Source organism: Anopheles darlingi, chromosome 2 (genome assembly GCF_943734745.1).
Source record: "Anopheles darlingi chromosome 2, idAnoDarlMG_H_01, whole genome shotgun sequence".
Taxonomy (NCBI): domain Eukaryota; kingdom Metazoa; phylum Arthropoda; class Insecta; order Diptera; family Culicidae; genus Anopheles; species Anopheles darlingi.
In genome coordinates, this window is record NC_064874.1 from 26,078,748 (window position 1) to 26,101,091 (window position 22,344).

Sequence of the window (22,344 nt, forward strand, 5' to 3'; positions counted from 1 at the left end):
AAGGGGTGAGGGGCCTCTATTGCGGTACGCTATTAATATACGAATTCGATTGAAGCGCAGAGATTGAGATGAAGGTCGTACACGGCCTGGCCTGTTACCGAAAAATCATGGCAGCACAGCATCCAGTGGAGTACCTTTCTGGTGGATACTTTTTCTCTGTGCTGCTTTCGCCCATTTTCTATGCAGCACCTTCGCGTCATTCATTGTCGGCATCAACGTCAACGTAGATCGATATGTTTTTGCTAACCCGCGTGGTGGAACAGGATGCTAGCAATGCTTGACCGTCTCGGGGTGACGTTTGTTTGTTCAAACAATCCCCTTCCCCCGCGAGAATGGCTGCCATTTGCGTCGTACTTTCGGGGGAAGGTGTCTGTAATGATGCTTCACCGGGCGTGAGTCTAACGCTTCTGCTGGAAATAGAATTGATTGCCGATGTTGAAGCAGATGGTGAAGACATAAATCATTTTTCCTTCTGACAGCCCCGAATTGGCATCAAAAATTACAGCACTGGTATCGCCCTTTAGCGTAATCACACCGTGGACAGCCCAAACAGCCCAGAAGCACTTTTGCGCCCCCTTCCTGTGTAACTTTCTCCGCGGGGTCGATCCCGCGAGGGCGTTACAGCATCGCTTAAAACACTCGCAGAGCAATTAAAACCCCGAAAAACCTGCTGCTGGCCTAGGCCTAGCCCTAACTGCTACGGCAAATGTTGAACAACCTCAGCCAACACAACCGTAATGCATCGGCAAACAGTCAAAACGGGGAAAAACAACAACCACAAAAGACACAATTGCACAACCTTATCGCTGGCGTGTTAACACCGGTAACAGCCGACATATGCAGTTTTTTGGGGCAACCGCATCGCGCAGCTCATCGTGTGCGCTGCAACTGCAACCGCGATCACTCGTTGCGAGAGCTTTCTACGACATTTCTCACGCTCGACCAGCCGCTTCGGTATTCTAAATTGGGGCTAGTCGGGACGGAATGTGACTTTCGAATGACGAACGACCCTTCGAACGGCGGGTTAAGTGGCCATTAAGATCCGGTGCGATAGTGAATGCGTGGCGCAGGGCTTGGCAAATGGCGTCACTGATACCAGGTGTCGCCATCATCGAGTGCGCAATTTACCTGCGCCACGATCACGAGCGCCTCATCGGATGGAAGTCCGGTACTTTAACACTTCTCGCGCGCCACTCGATGCCGATGACGCAAATCGAATCGTGCCCAAAGATGCTACTCACCGATACGTTCGCGACGAGCCACCGCAGACAGTGGTGTCCGTGGTGTCCAAACTCCAGAAACGCCAGCGTGTAAAGCCGTTCCTCATTGGCGATGTCGTAGTACAGGACGGGAGGTACCGAGAACGCCTCTAGAGCGATCACTTCACCACAATTTTCCTTCGATAGAACCCATCCCGTGTGTGGCGTAACCAGTAGCAGTGGATTGAAGGCACAGCTCGAAGTCAATCGGTTGGGTTCGATCGTTGGTGTGCAGAGACCGGATGTTCCTTTTGGTATGACCCACAATGTCAAGAGGAGTAGTAACGATAGCAGCTTCTGGGTAGCCATTCTAATCACGAATAGAAGCAAGTCTCGCGATCATTCGAATGCCAACTCAAAGGGGACAGTCCGGTGCGTGCTGATGATTGCGATGGCGTGCCCATATGATGACGATAATGATGATCATGGCCGTTCATTTTTCAATTTCCTTGTAATCGTCAATCAGCGTCGCAATGTTTTCGATCGCTTCCTCCAGATCGAGCACTTCGAGCCCTGCCGGAAGGTAGCGTGCCGTGTCAGCGAAGGTGTAACCCTGACCCTCTCTCTCTCTCTCTCTCTCAACCGCCCCAATTACCTTCATCGAGAAAATGATGCAAAAATGCTTTCCGATCGTACAGCACCCGATACTTCTCCACAATTCGAGCCCATGCGGTCCGCACGGCGGTATTATTCGCGAGCATACAGAGCGCTCGATCGACGTGCGCCAAATCAGCACCCGGTACAGCCATCGGTGGTTGATAGTTGATGCCGATCTTGTACCCCGTCGGGCACCATTCGACGAACTGGGCCGAACGCTTAGCCCGCAGCTCCTGCACCGCCCGGTTAATGTCGAGCGGTGAAACATCGCCCCGGTACAGCATACAGCAGGACATGTACCGCCCAGCCTGTGGATCACAACGGACCAACTGATTCGCCGGTTCGAAGCATTGCTGCGTCAGCTCGACCGTCGTCGGTTGCTCATGCTCACCACGAGAAACGGCCACGAGCGGTGCATACGTAACGAGCGGATAATGGATCCGAGGAAACGGTACCAGATTGGTCTGAAATTCGAGCAGATCCACATTGATCGCTCCGGTGAAACGCAACGACGCCGTAATGCTCGACATAGCCTGCGCCACCAACCGATTCAGATTGGTGTACGTTGGTTCGGGCACATGCAAACCACGATCGCACACCTCGTACAGGGCCTCGTTGTCCAGCATGAACGAGCAATCGCTGTGCTCCATCGAAACGTGCGATGCAAGGACCGCATTGTACGGTTCCACGATCACGGGCGACACTTTCGGTGAGGGAAAAATGTCGTACTCAAACCGAGACACCTTTCCACTGAACTCTTGATCTAGCCGTTCCTGGAGTAGCGTCCCAAGGCCGGCACCCGTACCACCACCGATGCTGCGGAACATCATAAATCCCTGCACGGACGAGCAACTCTCACAGAGCCGTCTCACACGATCGATCATCGGTTCGATCAGCGCCTGACCTAACCGGTAATGGCCCCTGCCGTAGTTACTCGCCGCATCTTCATTTCCGGTGAGCAGCGTCGACGGATTGAACAGCCCCCGGTACGCACCGAGCCGGATCTCGTCGACGACGGACGGTTCGAGATCGACCATCAGGACACGCGGTACGCACCGGCCCTCCCGGGTACAGCTAAAGAACGCACTGCAATCATCTTCGGAGCAGGGATCGTTACCGCGACACTGACAGAATTGGCCATCGGGGAAGATACCGTGCTCGAGACAGTACAACTCCCAGCAGGCACTCGCCATCTGTACGCCCGCCTGTCCCACGTGCAGCTGGATGATTTCACGCTGCAAAGACACCAGAAAGGGAGAGAGACAAAGAGAGAGACAGAGGCGGTCCTGGTTCGTTGAACTTTACCGTTGTGACCGCTTCAACAGCCCCCCCATTAACATACATTTCTTGTCATTGTGCCAGCCGCTGGCGGGCTCGTCGGTGCTGGATGATGCTGGAGTCCCAAAAGTTGTCCGCTCGATGGGTTGTGGTGACGTCGAGGTTTTTTTGGGGCCTTCACTCCACACCGTAAATCCGATGAATCCCTTCGCTGCCGCTTAACGAGAATTTAGAAAACCGGTTTACTACCGAAAATTGCAAACCAAACACACTGCGCGTCACCGTACGTACGGACATACGCGCACCGTCAATGTGTACTGTGTTGGTTGCCATGTTTATTACCAGTCGCTCAGACAGCCAGCCGAGCCAGCCAGTCAGCCGGCCGGCCGACCGGACATCGCCACTGCCGCCGTTGCTAACGATCGATGTCTGCTTTGATTGTTTGCTGCTCGTGTGCGTCGACGCGATGCGACGCAAAGAGTAAAACCATCCAATCCGATACAAACGGCCATTACGGCGGGAATTTGATGATAGAAACAAAAAAAACCAATATGACTGAGAAGACGGAACCAGCAGCAGCAGCAGCAGTTTGCGAGTTCTAAGCGTTTATCGTCGTGCGGGGTTCGTCGCTTGTGCGTGCAAGTCTTTCGTTCTATCGTCGGATGCTGCGCGGCAAGCGGATTTAGATGGTCGATTTTGACAAATGAATCGCTTCTCTCGCAGGTATGGTGACGAGGGTGGGGGGTGCGGTTGAGCCTCAGACATTACGCGAAGACAGTAAGGAAGGACGCTCCGAAGGAGTGTAACAAATGGTCACCAACGCCTTTTGTCTAATGCGCCCGCTCATCGACGCCGAAGAACCTGTTTCTGAAGCTGCGCACATCAAGCTGCCTCTCCACCTTCACTTCTCCTATTTTTTAATGCCCCCCCCCCCCCCCCCTGTACCCTCTAAGCAGCACCGGGCGATAACAATGGCGGATGTTCTTGGACGCTTCTTGTACGAACGGCTATGAACGAAGCTTCTTGGAGCCTCCAAAAAAAGTTATTGAGAGAAGTACGATCGTAAAACGCGTACAACAATCGGTCAGCCCGGCAGTAAATACACATACACACACACGCGCTTGGTACGTAGTTTTGGGCCTCTCTTCTCCTTCGAGCCCCGTGATTGAAGTACACTCGAAGGTCAAGTACAACGCGCCAATACCGGAACAGCCCTCTGGCCATCTGCGTTACGCTTTTCCTCGACAGCCGGTTCGCTGATTTGCTGGGTTGACGGCTTGATACTTGATCTTGAAATTTGAAGACCGCACATCCTACTCCCTCTCGGCAGAGGCGGTTCGACGAACCTGCCCGAAAAAACCGACAACCAAACCTTGGCGATGACGGTATTCAAATCATCATCACGAATCCCGACAATTTATTCGGCAACATAATATCTGCCTAACGTAGCAACATAACTTGTCCACCGTTAATCCGAGCGTCTATTCGCGGTTCCGTTACTACGGACGCGGGTTTGTCGAAGCCGAAGACCTCCTACAGACGGACAGATGTCGCATCGTGCTAGCATTTCACCTTCAAATGGCAAAACCGCAAACCAACCGCACGAACGAAAGTAAAAGGAAGGAAACGACGACACTCATGAATATTCAGCATCCCAACCCCAACCGCCGCACGCTTCTACCTCTTTCCTCGTTTCCAGACGAAACTCCTGTTACTCCAATACGAGTTCGAGTTCGGCAGATTTTGCGATGCAGAATCCAACGTTCCAATCGATCGAGTTGCGGTCCATTCGTACGGTGATGAATTGTTCGCATCGCAGCAACGAGTTCCACGGTTTTTTACGCATCTGCATCTGCATCTGTCACTTTTTTATGTGACAGTGTGTTTATGGGTTTTTAAACCATCGATCCTAATGAGATGAGGTTGTGCAAACCTGGCCATTGGTGATGCGCGGTAGCTCCATTAATTTCAAGCCCGGTGGCGGTGCCATATCGTGGTGTGACTCGTAATTGTTCCCCCCGGTTGCGGGTTGCGTCGACAAGCGCATCATTAGCGGCACGCAAAATATGTCAAAACGCGCACCGCGCTTCGCGCCTTAACGAATTCATTATTAGTCCATTGTTTTTTTTTGTTTTTTGCGGGGCGGATTCGTTTTGTTGTGGCCTTTTTTGGAGGTGGCTGAGATGTGTTGCTGTGAGTTGACGAAAACAGATTCAAAGCGAATGAGGCAATTCGTGGGGATACGCGCACAATCTCCGAAGGGATTGTAGTGCTGTAGATTGGACATTACAGTATGGTAGGGAACGGCTTTTAGCATCCTGACGCCATCCACTCGTGGTAGTCAGGTGGTCAGGACGTGGAGCAAGACACCCTCGACGGCTCGTTGCTTGTCGACGATTACAGCACCATTACCAACCGGTGCTGGTGCTAACCAACGATGCAAAGATAAGGGAAATGAGAGAGAGAGGGCGAGTAAAAAGGGGGAAAAAGAGAGAAAAATGGAGAGAGAGAGAGAGAGAGAGAGAGATAGATAGAGAGAGAGAGAGAGAGAGAGAGAGAGAGAGAGAGTGATAGCTAAACAAACAAACTCTCCGCGCCGCTTACTTATCGAGCGCCAACAACGGGCACACCGGTTACAGTTGAACGTTAACTAGAGCAACAAAGAAAGCAACGACGACAACGAGACAGCGACGACGATGGTTACTTGGATGCCGAGTTCGAGCTTGAGCTTCGACTCCTCGGAGTCCGAGTTGTGTGGACCAAAACAAAACCCCATCGCTCAGGGTCACATCATCGCAGACTCCGAATTTGTTTAACTTTCGCGCAAATCACAAACACGCGTACGCGTGCCCGCACTCACGCACGTACCTCTCTTGGGGGGCCATGTCAATGGCAAACCCACCCGCGGTCCCACACGGACCCCTGAGAGAGAGACCCTGTCTGAAGTGAACGCGTGCAGTGCCCGAATGTTGACGCATTCCGTGTAAATCTTCTACGAAAGCTGTGGCTGCTGCGGCTGTTGCTGTCTATGTTCCTTCATCGACCCCAATGTAACGACGCCGCCGGTACTCTCGGTCATCGACGACGACGCCATAATTCGTTACATACCGGCGTTGCGATCCACGCATGGTGTGTCCGTGCACGGATGCCGCACCCTGCATCCAACACACACTCGATTGCCTCATCATCATCATCAGCATCATCATCATCATGATTGTAATGATGGTGTACTTGTTTGCGGCGCACCGTTGAGCGGAGAGCATTTACACACCCTCCGGTGCCCATCATGTTCATCAGTGAGAGAAGGATGATGAGGAGAAGGATGATGAAGTGTGAACTTCATTTTGCCTACCCCCCAACCGGGGTCTCTCCATCGAGACGCTTCAATCCCACCCCAAAAAATATGGCGGCGATGGCGGCGGCTGGGGGCGAGTCAAGAGATTAGTCAACTATCAAGGCTGGTGGTGGTGGTGGCGGCGGCGGCGGTGGCTTCGCCGTCGTCGAGAGTGCGAACTTGACGCAGGCAGCGGCCGTCAGAGGGAGACAATCGCTGTTGGTGTTTGGTGTGTACGCAATGGATGGAACGCCGGTAGCAGAAGGAGGAGGCAGCGCGCGCGGAAACAGGATAAACGGTCGGGCGCGTTGGGTCTGATCGAAAGAGCGACTCCGTGGCCGCTGCCAGAACCATTTCTAGTGCGGGACGAACCGCACGGACCGACAGCATCTGCGGGCGAGCACGAACCTCTGTAAAGCAGTTCTCTCTGGAAGGAAAGGCCCTAAAGTGTGTGTGTGTTTGCTGTGTGTGCTGCGTTGTGGTTGTCCTCGTGTGACGTCAGAGTACTGCCGAGGATGGAGTTCTACGAGCCAACGCCGCTGCTGTTGGCCACCGGAGGGAATAGTTCACGGGAGTGGTTCGTCGATCGCTGGAATTCGGTGTTGGATGTGCTAGGTAAGTGACAGAACCCGTGCTCGTGTGTGTGTGTGTGAAGTGACCTTAGCCGTGACCTTAACCGCGAGTATCATTCTCTGGTGTACTGTTGGCAACGAATTGAATCGTCGTGTCGTTTATCATTTTTCGTTTCGTTCCGTCCCCGGGGGGGTGGGGTGGTGGTGACCAGGTGATGACCAGGAGACGCTGTACGTCTGGGTGCTGTGGGTGTGGACGAACGTCATCTACTGGCTGCTGGCCGGGACGTTCGCCCTGATGGATCTAACCGAGTGGCCCCGGTTTATGCGCAAATACAAGAACCAACCGGGCATGAACGAACCGCTGGATTGGTCGCGATTCAAACAGGTGAGCTGATGAGGATGAGTGAGTGAGAGTGAGTGCCAAGTGTTGCTAATGCCAGCGGCCGGTTGCTACGGTTGTTGTTTCGTTTTTGTTTTTTCCCCCCCTTTGTTTCCAGTTGGTGAAAACGGTGCTGTTCAATCAGGTGATCGTCGGTATGCCGACGTCCTGGATTGCGTTCAAGATCAACGAGAGTGGCATTGCGCACCCGAGGGCCCTGCCGGATGCGTGGACGATCGCGCGTGACTTTACCGTGTGCATTACGCTGTGGGAGATCACGTTCTACTACAGCCACCGGTTGCTGCACTCGCGCTTCCTGTATCGGCATGTGCACAAGAAGCACCACGAGTGGACGTCACCGGTCGCGTTGGCCGCCATGTATGCGCATCCGTTCGAGTACGTACTGAGCGATCTGCTGCCGGTGTTTGCCGGCCCGGCGGTCATGCGGTGCCATGTCGCTACGACCGGCATCTGGTTCGCGTTCGTCATGGTCGACACGGTGCTCGACCATTGCGGTTACCATCTGCCGTTCCTGTCGAGCCCGGAATCGCACGATTATCATCATCTGAAGTAAGTTGTCTCGAGAGTGACACAAACACACGCATAGATGCATGTGCTCATCGTCTTTTCTATCTGAAAATATTTGCACAGATTCAACCAGTGTTATGGTCTGTACGGCTGGATGGACTGGTTCCACGGTACCGATACGGAGTTCCGGAAGAAGCAACAGTTCAAGCGGCACCATCGCATCATAGGCTTCCAGTCGGCCCGCCAGCTAGTGCCGGATGGCAAGGACGCATGATGGCGCGTGGCGCACGCGTTCTAGTAGCGGTCCCGTCGTCCGTCGTCCGCGACATCCTTGTAGCGATCACCGGTCCCAAGGGGTGATCTAGTTGTAACGTTTCGCTCGCACCAATCGCACACCAAAACCCCCATTTGTATCCATCCATCCTAGCGTGTAAGGAAAAAATTAAGTCAAGTGTGGGAAAGGGAAAAAAGAGGGAAGAAGGGGCGGGAGGGAAGAGGGATGGGAGCGCGAATTTGCGGACACCCTTGAACAAGTCAACAACAACAAAAAGGGGAATTAATCCAGCAATAAAGTACAAAGAGTATGAAGACACACACACACACCCAAGAGACATACAGAGTAGTGCCATTTTTGACACATTTTCCGAAAAAAAAACGCACACCACAATGGTACAAGGTTTGCAGAGTTTGAAGGTGCTAAGAGGGGTGCAGCATCACTACTTTCTACTCTTATTAATCCGATGGTACGCCATGACCCACGTTCTGATGGCCTTGCTTTCGAATGATGACCTTCGCTCTTCGACGCTGCCAGTAGCTGCGCCACTGCGCCAACGGTACATTTGTTTACCAGAAGAAAGGGGAGGGGAGAAATTCGGAACTGCCTTTTTGGCGCAGGTCGATTTTCTCTCGGAACAGCGCGAGCCAGCGCACGTGAGTCACTTGGGGAGAGGGATGCCTGCTTTGACGGTGCGTGGACCGCGCGTGGCCTGCTACACGACGCACGCACGCACGCACGAACGCCGTGTTATTGTGTTTCGTTTACGATCGAAGCAAGCCAAGTGCTGTCCTTGAGCCATGCTACAGCTATACCGGATTTAGATGAAGAAGATGGTCCATTCGGCGTGGAGTCGTAGTCTGATGATGGTCTGGACCAGAAACGTACACACACACACACACGGAACCGGTACGCATCCCACCGGTGCCGCTGCTTTCCTCTAAATTTTTGGTGAATTGTAGCGAATGGTACATAAGCTAATGTTTTCTTTCCGTTTGGCCTCCGACTATTTGCACTCTTCGTTTGTTAGCTCATTCTCCTCTTCGTACACACTGCGTGACCAGGTGCGAATTCACGACCGTTTGTGGGGTAGTTCGGAACGATCGGATCCGATTTGCACATTTGGTTTGGTAAATATGTTTAACAGTCCGCGTGTATTGGGATCACTCTCATTCGTTATTTGAACTTTAGCTTAAGCGTGGTGCAAGTTTTACGAGTGTTACAGGTTTCCTTCTTTATCAGTAGCAATAGAACTGGGTCAAGTGTTGAGTAACTTCTTGCCGATAACAGCAAGTATTACGTAATGCCTTTTAGGTGAAATACTTGTTAGCCATTTTGTGCTTCAATACAAGTGCCGCAACCTGTTCTAGTCCTGTTGGGTTCACGATACTTTTACCGATACTGTTACTTCCACTCTATTTGGGAGCACCAATTCTCCTGCGTCCTTCGGTTAGCCCGCAACCTCTCAATACAAAGACTTCACAAGCATGGACCCAGACTTTCATTCACCATAACCTCACCCCAAGCCAGGGCTGCGTGGGGTGTACAATTATTATTGGGAATTTGTGTTTTCGTTTTTATCAAAGGTGCCCATTTATTCACTCGAAACAATTTACTATCCTTGAGAAAATTCTTTGTTGGGTATAATCAATGTGTGCAAGCGATTTTTTTTAACCGCCAATAAAATTTTTGAGCTTAATTTGTATGATGGCTTTTGGTTCTACGATATTTTTCGGTTTCTTTTTTCATTTAAATTTATTGGACACAGCACATAACACGTTTAGAAACATGTGAGTATTTTTCGTAGATATTGCAAGTAATTCTAAAAAAAAGAGCTTTTGCAAAGAGATTTTTGAATGCATTTGCGTCGAGATTTCAATCTTTACAGCCTGAACAACTTAAAAGATTCTTCTTCCTTCGAAGATCAAATTGCAACCAAATTTATGTGACTGGAAAAGACTAAAACACAAAATAAACACAACTAACGCGCTTTTCAACAAGAGGAAAATCCCATGCTTTCATACATTTCATACTTTTCTCAGAGTCAGAATCAACCATGCCCAACAACCGACAAGAAGCAGCAGCCATGCATGCTTGACAGGCAAGTTCCCAATTCCTTACGCATTTGGCACTTGCTAATTCTTAATGCATTCCTCCAGAGCATTTTAGCTTTTGCAATTTACAGCCTCCTGCATCATCGAAGCGATTGCTTTTAGCACATATTCATTCTGGGACTTCTGCGCATCCTGCGCGAGCTGATGATTCATCAATACCAAATGGGACAATTTGTATCGTAAGTTTGCACAAATTGACCTTGAACTTAAAACTTTGATGCTTCCTCATTCTTCATGCCGATTTGCTATGGTCAAAGCTGTCTAACCCGTTTCCTTCTCTCCTGTACTGGTTCACTAACGACTTTGCAACATACTAGGAGATATGCGGATATCAGACTTGGCAACCTGTCATTGTCTACAAACCTGTATGCTCTGTATTGGGTTGGGTGCATTAAAAGCCTTTTTTTTATTTTTCTTTCAGCTTGCGGAACGAACGGACCTCCAAAAACCTCGCACCAAAGCGGTTCGTATGTCCCGGTCCTTCAAATGATTGACGTGAGAGCACTAACTAAAACCGCAAAATCTGTTTTCGCTTTACACTTTCAGCACACAGAACCCCCGGAATACAGACAGGGCAAGCTCTCAATAAATCCTCTGCCGTGGAACAACTACTTGTATCCTGACAGGCAACACTCAAGGGGACTCATGGGTCAGAACTGTTTCAGTTCGAAGTATCGACAGATGAAGAACGATTTTAGGAAGAAGTAGCACACAAGATAGAAGTGTTTACGCGACAGCGCAAACGACAACACCGGGAATTCGTATCCGTTTGTTTTTAACGAGCACACACTTAAAACACTAAAACACGTCACGTCACGGTACCGCCACGGCGATGACCTCAGTATCGCGTCCCCTGACGCTACGCCATTCGTCGAGCAAAATCCTGCGCCCGGCGTTATCGCTTTTCTAGTATTCGGTGTCTACTACTTGTACTGACACACGACCACGCCCGTGCTGACCGGTCCTAGGTCAATGGTCAATGCTCAATTGTACCGACTACCTTGCCATTTATTGGGTACTTTCCAATATTCAACAAAACCAACATAAAACGATCGCCGTTCGTACATCACCGCCAAGTCTTTGGCCTTTTCACCGTCCGTCCGCTACACCAACGCAACGCCGCCAAAGCCAAAATGTTGGAGCCATAAACAGGCCAAGTGTCAATATTGTTTCACCAAACACTAGCTGGACGATGCGCCTGGTTTCATCCCGATCACCGAACGCATGTCAATCGGCGATGACACCACCACCACAGGCCGCCAGCTAACCAACGAACCAACCAACCAGACAGTTCCAGTCGCTTTGGCTGTTTTTCATGATTTTTTTGCGAAACGGAAACCACAGATTTTTCGAGCCGCGCGGTGGGGGTTATGCAAATACGTTTTCTTATGCTTTTGTGTCCGGAGTCCGGAGAGGGAGACTAAAGACCAACGAGACACAAGGTCCTGACGCTCTAATGCTTGGACAGTGTTCTCGCAGACACGATCGCACATGAAGTCACTTTGCGCAGCGAACCGTCCACTTCCTTGTCTTCCCCGTTTTGGTGCCCTTACAAAAACACCGTAAAAAGAGGTAGAGAAAGGCGGGAGTGGGGAGTGGCTGGACAATTGTTTACCTGCGACCACTTCAAACGTGAGTAATGAGCAGCGATTATTTTGGGGTGGATCACTAAAACTCATCCACCAATGTGCAGACGTCTCTGGTCTGGCCATGGCTCAGTCAGGGCAGTAAACGATGTGGATGACGTTACGTTACCGTCGTGGTGCGGTCTGGCGTGGCATGGTATGTGATGTGGGGGGGTTTGGGTTGGCGGCAGGCAGGCAGGCAGGCAGGCGGACCATTGGAGCTTGGGGTTGGACGCTAGCCAATACGTCTTTATTATCGTGCCCGGACGAATCAATCGTCGTCAGTCCAAATCGAATCGTCCTAGACGTTAGACGTGCGTCCAATATCTGGCAGACGATAGATACCCGATAGCCCCGAAAGGAAGGGGAGATTAGGAGCAGGGGGGAAAAGAGTTGCTTTCAACCGTCAGTCTTCCGCACGGCGGCACGATCCACCCAAGGACAGTGTACTTAGCGCTTGTCGTCAGGCGTAGCGAAGATGAACCAATCGATCGAGGTGTCACCGCAGCACCGATCCGGTGAGCTGCAGGAGCTGCTACTTAACGTCGAACTCGTCGAAGGGTCACCCCTGGCCGTGTGGTGTAATCAGACCTGGAACGCGTTTCTAGATCGCATTGGTAGGAAGAGTTCGCCAGCAGTCAAGAGCATGAACCCTAAGGATCATCTCATCTTTCATCGTATTCCTTCTTCTTCCATCGTTTCTTGATGTCCCAAACAGGGGACGATCATGTGACGCTTTACGTGGGCTTCCTTACCGTCTACACGTACTCCTTCTTCTGGCTTGTCGGTGGCTTGTTCGTGCTGATGGATCTCACCAACTGGCCCGAGTTTATGCGCAAATACAAGAACCAACCGGGCGCAAACGAACCACTGGAGTGGGAGTCCTGCAAACAGTTGATCCGGGTGGTACTACGCAATCAGCTTCTGTACGGACTGCCGACAACGTACTTCGGTTTTATGCTACGCTGGATAGTGTTCTTCGAGCCACCGGATCCACGCATCCTGCCCTCACTGACGACGATTGTCCGGGACATTGCGGTGTGCATCGTGGTATGGGAGATCACGTTCTACTACAGCCACCGACTGCTGCATACCTCGCTGTTCTACAAGCGCATCCACAAGAAGCACCACCAGTGGACGGCCCCGGTTGCCTGGGCGGCCATGTACGCCCATCCGTTCGAGTTCATCATCAGTGATCTGCTACCGGTGTACCTTGGTCCTGCCCTCATGAGCTGCCATGTGGTGACGTTTGCCTTGTGGTTCACGTTCGTCATGATGGATACGCTGGTCGATCACTCGGGCTACCATCTGCCGGTACTCGGTAGTTCCGAGATGCACGACTACCACCATCTCAAGTAAGTGCCTCTCGTATGATCCACCTTCCTTCCTCCAGTGATAGCACGTAGTGTAGAAATGGTGGTGATCGTGGTCGAGGTGCTGGTGCTGCTACTGCTGCTGCTACTGTGCACCAGATTACCATCCATTTGCCATCCATGTGCTAATGATGGCCAGGTTCAGGCCAGAGTGTGTGAGACCTGCGCGATGCGTTGCGATACGCTTCGCGGACGTTATGTGCAAATCAAGTGAATCTCTCGCCGGAGGTCCGGACGGTTGTTTACACTTCAACGTGTCACGTAACGTGCCGCCCTTCAGCCGCCCAAAAAGCCGCTTCTTTCGCTGGCCACTTTGCATTTCTCTTTTGCGCATCTCCCTTGAATTTCGCGCAGGGCACCTTCAACGCTCAGTTGACACCATTGGGCAGCGCGCGTGACACCTTTCGACGTAAGATAGTGAGCAATTATGTTGATTTACGGTTTTATTATCCCTCCTATTGACGTTCCTCTCCGAGGCTCCGAGGCGAGTTAGTATAGTGTGCTTACGTATCTGTGTGTACGTGTGTGTGTGTGACGCTGCAGCAGAGACGAGACCGATGGGCAGTGGTCGAGACGCGTGGCCATTAATTACGCAGCGCTGCTCGAACTACCATACGAATGCAACTAACGAGGAAACGCTTTGCCTATTAAACTGTGAATACAATCGCACCGGGCGTAGTGGTGTGAGTTCTGGCCAATGATGCAATATTTTGTTTTTCGGAACTCCCCAGGATTTGGCAGAACATCCGCAAGGCTCCGTTGCTCTGTTCGATCATTTGACCGATTATGGATGAAATATTGGTGCAATATGATGCCACACCGCATACATCAACTTCTTACCAGATTCGCATCCATCTTAATGATGCCGGCGATCCTTGGCACTAATCGTCGTTCGACGATTGAGCTGTGACAATGCCAATCACACGCTCGATACCCAAAAAGCTACCAGGCGCATCCAGCGCAAAAATTGATAGCAGCCCATCCGGTCCATCCGAGGATTAATGGCGCTATGTCCAATACCCATCACCATCATCTTCGCGGTCGCGGTTTGCGATTTTGTCGGTATCGAGCGGCGGCATTGCATAAAGATGAATCTGCAGTGCTCTCCGGGCACAAAGTAAGCCATTTTTCACCTCAACACTCTCGTCTCATCTCGTCACAACCAGGGCTTTCCACGGGGTGATAATGTTATGGAGATGAGTTAGTAAACGCCAGCGGCTGCGACACTACTGCCCTTGCAGCGTTTGTTGACAGCGACGGGTCGACTGGACTAGAGCCTCTCTTCCGTTGCTTCGAGTCACGTAGTCGGGCTTTGTTGTGTCTAGGCTAGGCTGGCCCTGGGATTGTTTCCAACCGATGGTCACCAGACATCACCCAGCATCAGCCGGAGCAGGGCTGCGACTGTTTGCGTTATCACCTTGCGCGCCTTATAAGGGACGTCGAAACAGGTTTTACCAAACGAAATCGAAAGACGTTCCAAATCATCTTCGGATGTTGGACGGTGCTAATAAGCATACCGTGACGCGAACAACTTCCGCGATTACCGTTCTGTCACCCAAAGCCCGAGAACCGAGAATGACAACCAGCGCGAAAGGTCATATTTATTCGAAATCGAAATTTGTGCCCATTAGCACCCGAGCTGCCCGTCGGTGTGCGTATCGCCGATGTTTTAACGATTTTATGTTGATCTTTAGATAAAGCCGATCGATAACTCCAAATGCTGCGCTCGTAGCGGAAGGTTCGCTTAGTTCGAGTTGGGCCCAAAAGTTTGGCAAGCGCGTTTGCAACCCTAACCTTGAAATATACTCGGAGAACAGCGAGTTAGAAGCTACTTTCTTGGAAGTGGCAAATCAACGAGACCGGCCAAGCAGCTTGTCCGGTGGGGTCAGTCAAATTTCCGGTGGCCAGTGATCGGTCTGACAGTTGATTTCGGTTTTTCTTTTTATTTGTTTTTGCTAAAACCAAGTGAGGCTGAAACAGAGAACAAATAGGAACGCCGACTGAGAGAGATAGAGAAAGAGAGAACGAAAAAAGTAATAAAAAATAGCATAGAAATGGGCGACGCCGTTCGCTAAAACAATGCTCAGCGCCGCGGACAAGGTCGACCCTGGGTTCGCTCGCCGCAACACCCAAGCACAGCCTCACTTTTCGCTAAAACGATACTACCCCACGTGTTATATATTATGAGACCGTCTCCATGACAACAAGTGGATGCAACATAATCGCCCGCTACTAGATTAAAAAGTCTACGTAATGCTCCGTGTGAACCGCCCGGTGAGCCCGGGGACTGTGACTACTATCCTTTTCATCATCCGTCAAGGTCACGGCGCGGTGACACAATGGTCGATGTGCAAAAAGGCGCAAATCATTTCGCTATCACTTAGCACGTAGTCCGCGACGAACCACCACTACCATCACCATTCGCGCGGTATTGGCTCATGGTTACTAATCGCATACCAAACATGCTCGGACCGAAGGAGAAGCTACGGTGCCTCGGTTCAGCGTTTGCCAGTGTAGAATCAATCGATAACAATGCCTTTACGTCCGAATATGTCGTTTAGCGAATATGTTCCCAGCCCGCGTGTGTAGGTGGGTGGTCACCGGCTAGCCCGACGTAAGGACAAACGAATCGTTCACACGCTGGCGCAGAGAACGCCACAGAATACGAATCGATCAGCAGCGCAGCTTCGCCCTGACCAGCACATCAATTATCTTTGCCTCGCGTCTCGGGGAGGGGTTGGGTCATCCGCCGAGGCTTTCGCGTCGCAAATCATCGCGAACGGTTTCGCGGACAACGGACTGAGGACTGAGGCTGTCACGCGTGCGATGTTGGAGCGTTGGAGATTAAATTGATGTTAGGCTCCGGTAACCTCCTAAGGTCCGAGCCCCGGAGTTATGCGATATCTACTTTCCAGCCAGCTGCTCCAGCTGAACATCAAGTTCAGGTTAGCCTCGCGTTCACTTCACGCCTGCCTCGATCATATCATGTTGACAACACGGTCGATTGCTTCCGATTACCCAAGCAACCTTCGAACTGAGGCGGTTCTGCTTTGTTTAGCGTTGTTGTAAAAGGAAAGTCCTTAAAACCTTTCTAACAAAACAAAAAACAATTCTAGACAATAAAAAAAACCAATAAAAACAACAGAATCCTTTTCAATTAGTGCGGTGCAGCAGCACTTTAAAATACTAGGATGGCCATGTACGGCTGCCAGACAAATCAATTATGCTTGCCTTTTACAATTGCAATAGAAACATCAATCCAACAGACAGAAGCGGTACCACCGCCGACGATTCATGTTCACCGCGCAATGTAAATTGATTTCAATCGTCAAAATCCCCGGGGGGGCGGAAGATCAGAGGAATGTTTAAAAAAAAAAACAGACGATCGTAACATCGATCCCCACTCCTCCCCGCAACCTAACGATCGATCGCCGAAAATCGCCGGCCCCAAAAAAAAACCAGCGGCAGCGCTACGCCCCTCCACTGCGATGCGATGTTGCTCTGACAAATTGACGAGTTGCCTGAGCTGCTGCACGCTGCTACGGCTGCTGAAGGCTTCGATGATCGGGCTGGCGGCCGAGCAGCTTTAGTTGAGCGGCGCACGCCAACAACAGCGCACTCTCGATTCCGAGTCAAAGCGAACGATCGATTCGTTCGATCCTATTCCTGAAAAGAAAACTAAAACCCGCGCCATTGGAAAGGACGACTAGACTAGCTTACTTGCTCCGTGTGTGTACTGTGACTGTGTAACGCACACACACTCCGGTGTTTCCTCGCTGATCCGTGATTGAAGTCACGCAAACGAAGATGGATACGCTGCTGGAGTTGTCGACGAACGCCACGCTGTCGCTGGCGGTGGACGAAATCGGTGGACCGGGCTATTCGTTCGTCGAGCGAAAGTGGAACGCCTTCCTGGATATCATCGGTACGCACCGCACGCACGCACGCAAGGATCCTTTGCTCTTTGGTTTGGGGAGTTTTTTGGCTAATACCAAGTGTCCTTTTTTCCCTCCCCGTTCTGGCACTGACGGTGACGCAGGTGACGATCCCGATACGCTGTACATGTGGTTTCTGACCTCGTACACCTACGGGTTCTTCTGGGTGGTCGGTGGTCTGTTCGTGCTGATGGATATCCTGAACAAGCCGGCCTTTTTGCGCAAATTCAAGAACCAACCGGGCGCGAACGAACCGCTCGAGTGGTCGAAGCTGAAGGATCTGGTAAAAACCGTCGCCTACAATCAGGTGTTCTTCGGGTTGCCGACGTCGTTCCTGTCGTACCATAGCCGTAAGCTGATCACCGATGTGCTGCCGGATCCGCGAATCCTACCCTCACCGTACGTGATCGTACGGGATGTGATAGTGTGTATCGTGGCATGGGAGATCACGTTCTACTACAGCCACCGGTTGCTGCACTCGAGTTTCTTCTACAAGCGCGTCCACAAGCAGCACCACACGTGGACGGCCCCGGTTGCCTGGTCTGCCATGTACGCCCATCCGTTCGAGTTCATCATCAGCGATCTGCTGCCCGTGTACGTTGGGCCCGCCCTTATGACGTGCCACGTCTTTACGATCCTCATCTGGTTCACGTTTGTCATGATGGATACGCTGGTCGATCATTCGGGCTACCATCTGCCGGTACTGGGTAGCTCCGAGATGCACGACTACCATCACCAAAAGTAAGTCCGTGGTACGGGCAGAATCTGACCTAGAGCAGAGCTAGAGTTTACCCCTTCACTTGTGCCAAGGATGCGGAGCTTTCACTCTTGTGAATGGACTCACTGGTTGACTGGCCTAAAGTTTCGGGACCAGACTGTCGTCGCTTGCGTTCCTTGGGAACGTTACGTAAAAGTGCATCCAGGCCATCCGACCGGTATCTCGGTGATTCGGTTACAATGACCTCGTCGCAGTGCGCTATATCGGAGTGCGAGCATACCGTAAACGTTTTGGTAGTAACTTCAGTGACCATAAACGAACAGTGACAACCGACGACGTAGTGAACACGCAATATATAAATGTGAATGTGTGCAGTGTGTGTATCGGGCCCCACTACAACTCCCGGACCATTATCCAACCCAAAACAAGCTCCAATTCACGTGTTTTGCAACAAACCGGCTCGCAAAAACAAAAACCGCGCTCCCAGGATGGACTGTGTAAAAAGTTCTTCCGCATCGTTTGACGTGAAGCGTGAGCGCGATAACGATCGCCTCATTTGCATGTGCGGATGCGGCAGAAGTTGGGGAAGTGGGTTATAAAATGCTAAACATTCGCCAAACATCCACCGCACAAATCACATGGTTTCGTGCGAAAAATCCTTCGCTATGGCTGTCGTAAGGGAATCGATCGGTTCTTTCGCGGTTTCGGGTCAGGTTTTACCCGTTTGAACAAGGATCGTGACCTTGACATCCCTGAGTAGAAGTGGCATCGATTAGGCTTAGGATACAGACATAGTTTCCGGAGGAGTTTATCCTGTCACGTGAGCCAATCCCGTTTGTGATCAAAACATGCAAACCGGTCGCATGGTCGGTCGCTGCGAAAAAAAAGGTATCGTGTCGGCGCAACCGTCCTAATTGGATGCGGTCGGTGTGTCAAGTAGTTACGGTTCAGCAGGTCCAGCGATTAGAAATGCAATCGGAAGACCAATCGAACCATCAAAAACAGAAAAGAGGATTTCCAAAATTCAAACCTTTCCATTCGTGTTTTGTGTTGGGTCGATGTTTTGTTTTAATTTTATTTGAAAGCTATTTCTTGAAAGCGGTGTGGCCGATTCCCCATTTCCTTTCAAATGCATTCGGCGGCCACTCTTGCGCTGGCGTTAAAAGTTCTTGCACATTATTTGACGAGAATATTTGACGTGAACGCGATAGCGATCACAGCATTTGCATATCGGATGCAACAGAAGTGGGGGAAGTGGGTTAAAAAATGCCAAACATCCAACGCACAAATCGCACGGTTTGGTGCGAAAAATCCGTGATGGTGGCTGGCGCAGAGAACCGATCGGTTCTTTCGCGGGTTCGGGTCAGGTTTTACCCGTTTGAACAAGGAACTTGACCTTGACATCCCCGACATCGAATTGGCTTCGATACAGACATAATTTCCGGAGGACATTATCCTGTCACGTGAGCCGATCCCGTCTGTAAACAAAAAATGCAAACCGGCCGCACGGTCGGTCGATGCGAAAAAAGGTATCGTGTCGGCGCAACCTTCCTAATTGGATGCGCTCGGTGTGTTAAGTAGTTACGGTTCAGCAGGTCCAGCGATTAGAAATGCAATCGGAAGACCAATCGAACCATCAAAAACAGAAAAGAGGATTTCCAAAATTCAAACCTTTCTGTTCGTGTTTTGTGTTGGGTCAATGTTTTGCTTGAATTTTATTTGAAAGCTACTTTTGGGACGGTTTGGCCAATTCCCCATTACCTTTCAAACGCATTCGGCGGCCACTCTTGCGCTGGCGACGCAAAATGGACTGACCGACAAGGACGGCTGCAGAGCAAACTTTCTACTTTGATCTTGACACTTGACTTGCGTGCAGAGGCTCGCAGAGCAGCACCAACAGTAGCAGCCGTTTGGTCGGCCGTCGGCTTAGACGAGCTCACGTGAACCAACGATCACCACCGAATTCTGTCCGAATCCGAATGAATGAAGTGGCCGATCACAACTCCATCTCGGTGATTCCAAACACAATCGTAAAGGTAGCGGCACTAAGGTCACTAGGCCGCAGCTCCCACTAGCATCTAGCGCCCCAGCGCGATTGCATAATCATGATTTTAGGCGGCCCAACGAACCGACAACCGACCGACAAAAACCAGTCCTAAACTCCCTCCGTCTAAGCCCTTCGCATGCCATCGTCAAACGGCTCACACGCGTACGGTTCGGTGATGGCGACAAAGCAGTTCCACCGATGATCACGTTACGATATTTCGTAGATCAGCGGACCTTGATGACGCTTCTCCAAACGCTAACACCGCTCACGGCGGACCAACTCACGTCTCGGAAATGGTGAAACAGTGATTCGCACCGCTGATCACAGCGAAGGTTAGGATCCTGACCGAAAACTATATCAACCACGCCCGAGCGTTTAAATAGACACACGTACAAGCACGCACGCACACACACACGCGTTTCACAGCTACACGCCAAGTATGTTATCGCGGGCGTACAGATCGCGATCTATCGCACCTCGATAGATCTGGTAACACCCGTCAGTCGGAAGAATACTTTCAAGCTGCTTTTCCGCTTCCTTTGCTCCAATTATTATATCTATCGTGTCGTCCGGTGTCCTAACAAGTTGAGTCCATCATCCGTTACAGCATATGTCACTTATCGCGAACCAATTAATTAGAAATCCATATGCCAAGGGGAGGGGGGGGGGGGAAACCCTCACAAACGCGAACCTCTGCTACCAAGCGGTGGTCGCATGAGAAACGTCTTGGCTGTTGTATGCGATATGTTTTTTAATCCGTTTTCTTTCCTTTTTTCCTCTTCCTTTTCTCGTTCTTGTTCCCAGGTTCAACCAGTGTTATGGTTTGTTCGGTTGGTGCGACGGACTCCACGGTACGGATAGTGAGTTCCGCAAGAAGAAGCAATACAAACGGCACCATCGCATCTTTAGTCTCAAGTCGGCGCGTGAGCTCGTCCCAGAGCACTGAGCAGTCGTAGTAGTCTCAGTAGCAGCAGCAGCAGCAGCAGCAGCAGCATCAGCAGCACACCTGCACGGTAGCACTAGTAGGCTGCGGTGGCAGGATGCTTTCTTTTAGAGCAGCCTTCACGATCGCTTGTGATCGTACCTGTAAATAGAGTAACCGATGCGTATCACCCACAGCCCACAGCGACGGTCATTGGTCACGGTGGTGCGAAGGGTCACCAAGCGATGCCAAGACACCTAACCCCTTGCACCCTTAACTTCCGGTGCCAGTGCAATGCAGATGGACCCAGCAATGCGTACCGAACCCAACGAACTATGACCCGGAAATACGATAAACAGGCGGTACTTTCACGGCCAAAGCTCGAGGCTGTTGGAGAAGATATGGCGAAGGGACGGAGTGGCACATTGGCCAACAGACAAACCTCTTAATGTTATGTAATGTGGAAGCTCCACGAGCGATCTTTTTTTTAATAAACTTAGGTGTTTTTTTTAATACTAACGGAAGGAAAATTATCATCTTAATTAACCGTTATTGTCACCCGCCGCAGAGGGTCAACACTGGTCGCGTGCCACGAATCACGGTGGCGTCGTAAACGAGCAAGAAACCGCGTTACATTGCTCGTGGCATATCATAAAAATAAACCACCTGTGCTAGATTGCGGCTAAGGTGCGTTGCGTTTTATGATTAGCTGCCGGCACTGCCTTACAATCGGTTCAACGTTCTCCTCCCTACCGCTGACCGTTTTCGTCACGCGCGAAAGAAACTAACACTACGCTACAAGATTATATATAGGTGAAGGGCCTCGAGCTCATCATACAGCGACAAGGCAAGCGAAGGGGATCAACGTAAACAACTTGAACGCCAATCTGGATGCTGTCGTTCCGGACACGGCCAAGTAGGGCAGGTCGAGCGGATGAGATCGCGGATCTCTGGTGGTTCCTGTTATTAAAGGACAATGACTTGAGAGTTTTGAGGAGTTCGGGTTTTTTTTGTTTTCTCGCCTCTTTCGTGCACCTGGGGCTATGGACAAGTATCAAACCAAACATTTGTGGCCGATTTTTTTTTATGTACGTGCGATCCTTTCTAGAACGTTCTCGCTTACAAATTGCGTTCGCAATAGACACATCACGTACGGCAAGGGGCCAATTGAGTCGAATCGAATAATGAGGGTTTTTGTGTATTCTGCTGACTATCATTGTTTTTTTTTCCTCTTCCTGGAAGCGACTCGCAGCATTAAGAAAGCACAAAGCGTAAATTAGAAATCGATCGCGAGGTCACGTTTCGCTGCAGCAATGAGCAAAGCTTCAAGGACGATTATGGTAATATTAAGCAACTAAGGAAGATAGAGAAGCAGACTTATGTTAT

The 22,344-nt window shown here is 50.8% G+C and overlaps 4 protein-coding genes across 4 annotated transcripts in view; 2 read left to right on the plus strand and 2 right to left on the minus strand.

Moving 5' to 3' along the window:
* Positions 1-22,344, minus strand: part of LOC125947999 (protein D3-like) — a 348,887-nt gene that overhangs the window by 251,999 nt on the left and 74,544 nt on the right. The window lies entirely within an intron of this gene.
* LOC125947965 (tubulin alpha-4 chain-like) lies at positions 1,693-5,124 on the minus strand. Its single transcript, XM_049673577.1, has 4 exons — positions 5,068-5,124; positions 3,041-3,091; positions 1,855-2,980; positions 1,693-1,772 (listed from the first exon to the last, which is right to left on the minus strand). The coding sequence occupies exons 1-4, from the start codon at positions 5,122-5,124 to the stop codon at positions 1,693-1,695; spliced, it is 1,314 nt and encodes a 437-aa protein (XP_049529534.1).
* On the plus strand, positions 6,751-13,322 carry LOC125959142 (uncharacterized). Its single transcript, XM_049691950.1, has 6 exons — positions 6,751-7,083; positions 7,253-7,428; positions 7,541-7,992; positions 8,074-8,218; positions 12,418-12,580; positions 12,682-13,322. Exons 1-6 carry the CDS (start codon positions 6,984-6,986, stop codon positions 13,320-13,322), a joined length of 1,677 nt encoding a protein of 558 aa, XP_049547907.1. The 5' UTR covers positions 6,751-6,983.
* On the plus strand, positions 16,945-21,698 carry LOC125947981 (fatty acid hydroxylase domain-containing protein 2-like). The gene is made up of 3 exons (XM_049673597.1): positions 16,945-17,261; positions 17,376-18,012; positions 20,841-21,698. Exons 1-3 carry the CDS (start codon positions 17,144-17,146, stop codon positions 20,980-20,982), a joined length of 897 nt encoding a protein of 298 aa, XP_049529554.1. The 5' UTR covers positions 16,945-17,143; the 3' UTR covers positions 20,983-21,698.

Bases quoted from the DNA above. Each gene is read 5' to 3' on its own strand.
- LOC125959142 (XM_049691950.1), top strand. From the start codon at position 6,984: ATGGAGTTCTACGAGCCAACGCCGCTGCTGTTGGCCACCGGAGGGAAT. The intron at 7,993-8,073 runs GTAAGTTGTCTC...ATATTTGCACAG, and splicing joins CACGATTATCATCATCTGAA to ATTCAACCAGTGTTATGGTC. The intron at 8,219-12,417 runs GCATGATGGCGC...CAGTGTACTTAG, and splicing joins TAGTGCCGGATGGCAAGGAC to CGCTTGTCGTCAGGCGTAGC.
- LOC125947965 (XM_049673577.1), bottom strand. From the start codon at position 5,124: ATGGCACCGCCACCGGGCTTGAAATTAATGGAGCTACCGCGCATCACC. The intron at 3,092-5,067 runs GTTTGCACAACC...GTGTCTTTGCAG, and splicing joins CGCGCATCACCAATGGCCAG to CGTGAAATCATCCAGCTGCA. The intron at 2,981-3,040 runs GCCTGCTGGGAG...CAATTCTGTCAG, and splicing joins CGGGCGTACAGATGGCGAGT to TGTCGCGGTAACGATCCCTG.
- LOC125947981 (XM_049673597.1), top strand. From the start codon at position 17,144: ATGGATACGCTGCTGGAGTTGTCGACGAACGCCACGCTGTCGCTGGCG. The intron at 17,262-17,375 runs GTACGCACCGCA...ACGGTGACGCAG, and splicing joins CGCCTTCCTGGATATCATCG to GTGACGATCCCGATACGCTG. The intron at 18,013-20,840 runs GTAAGTCCGTGG...TCTTGTTCCCAG, and splicing joins CACGACTACCATCACCAAAA to GTTCAACCAGTGTTATGGTT.